Here is a 6,465-nt window from a genome sequence, read left to right as displayed (position 1 = left end):
TCCTCCCTGCCCAGCTTTCCTTCAACATCGCTTCAATTTTCCCATGGGGTCTCTGATTCCCACCCCCCAACCCATAATTCAACAGGTGAGGCTATTGGGTGGAGGTGAGCGCATGTCCTGGGTCTGACCAATCAGAGCCCCGGATCTCCCCAGCTTCCATGATTGGCTAAGGAAGGGGCACGTGATCCAGTTTGGTCCACGCAGGGATTGCTCAAAGGCAGGATATAACCTGGACCTGCTGCCAGCTGTCTTGAGAACTTGTGTGGGAAGTGGGGACAAAAGAAGGCAGAGGCAGAGGGGGAAAGACCACATCCTCTTGCAGCTTTTCAGATTCCGGATCGAAATGCACCCGAAGTGAGTTCTTAGGTTTTGATACTGGACTTCTCAGTTACCTGAGCCTTTTAATTCTCCAAAGCCCGTTCAGTTGGGTTTCTGTCACTTGTAACCAAGAGCTCTTGGCAAGTACAGTTGGCCCTCCATATCCGCAGGTTCTGCATCTGTGGATTCAACCAGACTCAGATGGAAAATATTTGAAAAAAAATTCCAGAAAGTTCCAAAAAACAAAACTTGAATTTGCTGGGCTGGCAACTATTTACATAACATTTGCCTTGCATTAGGTATTCTAAGTATTCTAGAGATGATTTAAAGTATATGGGAGGATGTGCGTATGTTATATGCAAATACGACACCATCTTATATAAGGGATTTGGGCATCCGTGGATACTCCAAGGCAGGGTGGTCCTGGAGCCAATCCCCTGATGACAGAATGGTGGGGGACAACTATAAACCCTGGTTGTTGGTCATCAGGCTTGCTTCTAGTTTTTCATCATTATAAATAATGCTGCAATGAACATCTTTATATATAGAGCTTATCCTCAACAAGAATTATTTCCTGGGGATATTTTCTCAGGAGTTACTTGGCAAAAGGTTTGAATATTCTCAGGGTTCTATAGACATTTTGCAAATTGTCTCCTCAAGGCTGGCAATGATTTGTATCCCTCACCTCCACTCCCCAACTGTGTAGGCAACTGTGATTTTTAAAACTGAGTCCTGAAGAGACTTTCTTAACAAGCCAAAGTTGTATTTGTTTTTTTAAACAGGAAAATTATGTTAATATAAAACGGATAAAAACAGACAAAAATCAAAACACACAACACGCAAGAGCACAACACACAGGACCAGTGCAAACCCTTCCCCACCCATTCCCCCCAGGTTTTGAAACCTTTATTACAGATCTCCAAAGATTAGACTGTATTGGAGAGGTCACAGTATTGAATCAGAAAAAGAGACATTTTTAAAAAGGTCTGTACACAGGTAGTGGGGTGGGGCGGGGGACGTACACTTCTTCACTCCAACATCAAATACACAATGCAGAAGGGTTTCAGTGATGAGCACAGATTTCTAGAACACTACCACGTATGCTAGTCCCCGGCCCACTTTTTAAAGTTGCTTTCAAAAAGGATTAAAAGTGCACAGACACTTTCATAAGGCACAGACAAATTGTTGTACAAGTCATCTCACTAGGGACTTGAGAAAGACGGTGAGAAAATTAAATACCGAGAGATGCCGGGAGGACACGTGTTCCTGAGCCGGAGTCCTTCTGCCAGAACCGGGTCAGAGACGGGATTGAGCAGCGGAAGGTGACCGCCTCTCATTCGCCAAGAGTTTGCACAACCCTATTCTGGAACTGACTGGGGGTTCTCTGTCGACTTGGGGATTGATTGCCAGCCACCAGTCCCAAGGCCTGAAAGTAGCAGGTAGCTACCTCCCTGTGTCTCCCTGGCAAGACCTGAAGGCGATTATCGGTCGGTGGGGCTCTTGAGGGTTCTGCCCAAGGCCATTTCGGCAGCAACTCAGTGACTACGAGATGCCCGGCATTCCTAATTCAGAGAAGGCTTTCTGAAGTGTGCAGGGGGCTCTGGGTCTGGAAAGCAGTTGTGTACTCACTGATAGACCCCCGAGGCAACAGAATGGCCAGGAAAGCCTATGGACTCTGCCCCAAATGTCTCATAATGTCACTCCCTCTGACATCAGAGCTGGGGTCCTATCCTCTCAGCTCCGTCCTCCCAGCACCCCACGCCTGGTGGGCACTCAGCAAATGTCTGTTGAATGACTTTGCGTGCATGTATACGTGGTGTTTTACCAAACCCTGAAGACTCATAACCTGATTTCTGATTTACTCAGTAAATCTTTAATGAGTACCTACTAAGTGCTACCACAGGACCCAGCACTAGATGGGTCAAATACAAGTTTACAAATCTGCCCACCTCCTGCTCTGGACTGCGAGCTCCCTGCAGGCCTTGTCTTTAGACCCGGTTCCCATCCCTTTGTCCAGAACACAGGCCACGCTGACCAGTGGTTGTCGGATGACTGAAAAAGCATTGCTGTACTTAGGGGAGCAGCTGCCCTGGGTAGCTAAATCCCAGAAGACTCCCAGTTCTGAGAATGGGCTAGAAAAAGGAGCTTGTCTTGACTTGGAAACAGCTCAATTTCTCTGGCGGTTCAGAATGAACAGGCACCAGACCACGACAAAGGGGGTATCCTCTGGTCTTCCTGTCCTTGCGCTGGGGGCCCTACTTAGGGGGGTGGTGGTCATGAGGCCCAGGAAGGTGGTGGGACAAGTGTCTCCCCGAAGTTGCCCCTGATGGGCACCCCCACGTAACAGGAGGAGGCCCTTGGGTTGGACCCAAGCTCACACGTGGCTCAGCTCTGCCGGGAGAAGGTGGACAGTAGGCAGATAAGCCTGAAAGGAAGGACACTTGTGCTCCCAGGGTTCCAGGCGGCACAGGGGCCGCAGTCTGGGGCTGGAACCCTCACACAGGGGCGGGTGCCCAGCTCTCTCCAGGCGCTGCCCAGGTGAGCTTCAAGGAAGAAAACTCAAGCAGTCTCGAGCTTTCTGGGCTCAGGGCCAAGCAGCGGAGAGCGTGGGTTTTGGCATCACGCGCTCCTGGGTTTGAAGCCCAGTCCTGTCACCTCCTGCTTCACTTCCAGCACCTTAGTTCTCTTACCTGCCAACTGGGGATAATATCGTATTTCACTGATTCTAGGAGCACAGCTTCTCCACTTATGTCGGAGTAAAATGAATCGAATAGCTGTGGCATCTTACAGTTGAAATCGGCAGTGTTTTTCCCTTAGTGGTACATAGAATGGTGTGTTCTGTCATCAGTGGTGTCTTTGATACGACTCAATATGGTACTAAGACCTCCCTCACAGGACTGACATGGGGATGCACCTCTCCAGCCCAGTGCCGGGCACACAGTGATGCCAAATAAAGGAGAGGGGTTCCCTTCCCTCTTCCTCCTGCCCCCTCTCCAGACAGAACCTAGAGGGCGGTGTGGGCAGCTCCTCTGCAGCGCTGAAGAAATCAGTTTCGAGCATCAGGAAATGTCTGGTTTTTAGAAGATAAACACACCCTTAATTCCTCTTGGAAACAGGGAGGCTATTTATAGCAGCTGCAGAGCATGTTAAACAGGCCACCAGCTCCCTTCTTCCCAGGTAATAGGTCACCAGGCACATGGCCTGGTCCACCCTGGGTCCAGGCCCTCGATCCCTGGATTCCTGGCAGTGGTTGCACTGACCCTGGCTGGAACCCGAGGGGACGAGAGAGAGGAGCTGGCTCCCCCAGGCCGCCGAGACCACCGGGGCTTGCGACTATGGCTCAATCCAGTCAGTGGAGCTGCTGCCTGGAGAACCACGGTCCTGTGGGTGACTAGCCCTCTCACAGGGGGCCTGTGCGTGGCCTTGCCCACACCCAGCACGCGGGGGAAACAGAAGGCTCCAGCGGACCAACTTCAGCTGGGTGCCGCGCGCCGCCTAGGTTTGCAAACTCTTATCTTGGCAAATGCTGGGGTGCCAGTCACTCCCCTAAAGATTCTGCTGCAAAATTAAAACCTGGGCATGTTTCCCAAGTTCATAAGGGAAAAAGAACGAATCAGGGATCCTTGAAGGGGCAAGAGTAGGGCTTCTGAAGTTGAGATCAGGTCGGAATACCAGGCAGAGGAGAAGCAGATGGTCTAAGACCTGGAGCATCACAAGGGCACGGACTGACTGGCCTTATGGGCCTTGATCTGACGAGGGGGACCCCAGACACGCAACCAACACTTGTTACATGAAGGCAAAAACTCTGAATGTCCTCCCTTCCCCGCTTCCCTCAACAGAGGAACAGATTAGGAATTGGACTAAAAACAATACCTGCTCTTTGCAAGGTGTCTTGGGCCTTTTAAAACGTGCCAGTCCTGCCAATAGCTCTGGAGTGGGCAGGTACCAGGCTTCCTCTTGGACAGATCGGGAACTGAGAAACAGAGAGGCCCAGGGACCTCCCTAAAGGTACAGCACAAGACAGGGCAGAGGTGGGGCCCAGAAGGGAATTGCAGGCCTCCCAGCCCATCAGCTCAGGTGTGGTCCGGGAGTCTGCAGAGATGGGCCCAGGCAGGGGGGAGGGGGGAGGGGGGAGGGGGAGGGGGTTGGGGCAGGGCCAGGGTCCCAGGAAATGCCCAGCAAATAACCCTGGGGAGGGGGATAGTCCCAGTGTCAGCATTTTCAGCGAGTGTCTCAGTTCCTAGTTAACATCCTAATGATCAGTTAACATCTTCCGGTTGCAAAGCCCTGCTTCCTTCCCCTACTTGGCCAGCAGGTCATCCTGGTGATGCCCACAGCCGTTGGCAAATGCCAGGCCCCGTATTTCAGCAGGAAATGTGGAGAGCTTCGGAGTGACCCTTTCCAACCCCAGGTGGCTCACCGGCATCTAGGATTCTTCCCCCCGCCCCCCCCAGGAAAAGGGAACCTGTTGCTTGTCTTCTCCTTGGAGACGGTGAGGATGCTATAGACTAAAAGCAGGTAGGGATGGAGTCAGGGGTGGTGTGCTTGTAATCAGGCTGTCTGGGGCTGAAGGGTGACAAGGCTTCTGGAGAAGACACTGCCCAGAGCTCTGGCCCCAGCACCCAGTCAAAACTCCTCTCCAAGACTGAGTTAGAAACTGAAAAAGCAAATTGTTCTCTTATGTTCTCCGCCCAACTACTCCCCGAGGAGTTGCCGCTTCGGAGCTGTAAACAAGGAGCTATTTTTTCCTCGCCTTAGAAAATCTGAGTGTCCCTTTTCTATACCACCTGAGGGAGTTCTGTTTAGGTGCAGGCTTGGTACATTCAAAACCAGCTGACGTCACAGCCCTGGAAAGTGAACAACTTCTAGTCACGCTACCGTCTGGGCTCCGGATTGCACATTCCTTAGTGTTAAATAACCTCCTAGAGCCAGGACCCCTGGATAAATACCTACACGTTCTCTCTAGGTCATTCTCACACACTCGCCCTCTCTGGACTGTCTCCCTCCCCTCCCCCTCTCTCACACACACACTCAACCCAACGCCAGCAAAAGGCATTGCACAGAGGACGCCATTTCTCAGCTGAGAGGTCACCGGGGGACAGGGCAGTCTGCCAGGCAGTTCCTGAGCTCGCTCTTGGGACGGCCTTTTGGGGGCAAAGCACTTTCGAGCCAGAAGCAACCCTCACTTGGACTGAGACCCCCGGGGGCCTCGTGTCCACGACTGTCACGCCTTGCCCACCCCTGGAGAGTGGCAGGCAAGATAGCTGCTGCCCTTGGACTCCCCGGCGGCCATGGTGGTTGCCCGGCCCGGGGTGGGGGTGGGCTTCAGAAAGGTGACCTTGCTCTGGTCAAGGCCGTCGGCCGGGCCAGGCTACGGCCTGTAGATCTTAATGACGTCCTTGATGGGCCGCCGGCAGATGGGGCAGCAGGCCCGGGCCTGCCTCTTGAGCCGCAGGCCGCAGCCGTGGCACAGGCACATGTGTCCACACGTGTAGATGACTGTGTCCACCTCGCCATCGAAGCACACCGCGCACTCGCTGTTCTTGCTGCCCACCAGCTCCGGTGGGGAGAACACGGGGGACACTGGTGGGCTCAGTGGGGAGCTGGGGGCCGTCACTGCAGAAAGGGAGAACAGGCAGACCTTAATCCGTGGTTCTCAGGTGGGCTCTGCTGGGGCAATCCCAAGAAGGCAGGGCTTCTATGGCAGAATCCATGGGGGGACAACTTGGGGAGACACCAGTTTTGGTTATTCTCCTGGGTTTTGCCCCCTTTCCTACGCTCCTACCCCCAAGCATCAAGCACCATTATCAGCCTCTGGGATGCCACATCCAGATGTTTCTCCTCCCTATAGCCGAAGAAGGAAAGGATGCGGGGGAAAGGCAGCCACCTTGTTTAGCCCCAGGAAGGGCTGGTACAGCCACCAGGGCGAGCCCCTGTCTCCCTGCACCCTCCACTCCCCCTCCCTGAAGGTGTGCCCTTCCTTACCCAGGGATGATTCAGATGCCGAGGAGGACTGGTTGACACTGAAGGCCATGTCGGAATCGCTATCGTCCTGGGAGCCGCTGAGGGATCCTGACGGGGACGTGGTTGCTGGGCTGGACTGCAGGGTGCCTGAGACCAAAGAGACTCCATCAGGGGCAGTGGGAG

General features: G+C 53.3%; 1 protein-coding gene across 1 annotated transcript in view; it reads right to left on the bottom strand.

Annotated features, from left to right (window-relative positions):
* Positions 1–1,046: 1,046 nt before the first annotated feature.
* The window catches only part of NEURL1B (neuralized E3 ubiquitin protein ligase 1B), a 40,484-nt gene continuing 35,065 nt past the window's right edge, over positions 1,047–6,465 (bottom strand). Inside the window, exons 4-5 of the mRNA XM_079915355.1 lie at positions 6,304–6,429; positions 1,047–5,934 (exon numbers count right to left, since the gene is read on the bottom strand). Coding sequence (XP_079771481.1) covers positions 5,690–5,934; positions 6,304–6,429 — 371 coding nt within the window. The 3' untranslated portion in view covers positions 1,047–5,689. The remainder of the gene's footprint in view (positions 5,935–6,303; positions 6,430–6,465) is intronic.

This window comes from Stenella coeruleoalba, assembly GCF_951394435.1.
Source record: "Stenella coeruleoalba genome assembly, chromosome: 3".
NCBI classification, from domain to species: domain Eukaryota; kingdom Metazoa; phylum Chordata; class Mammalia; order Artiodactyla; family Delphinidae; genus Stenella; species Stenella coeruleoalba.
Note: the sequence above shows the minus strand (reverse complement) of the source record. Positions and strands in the feature narration are given on the sequence as shown.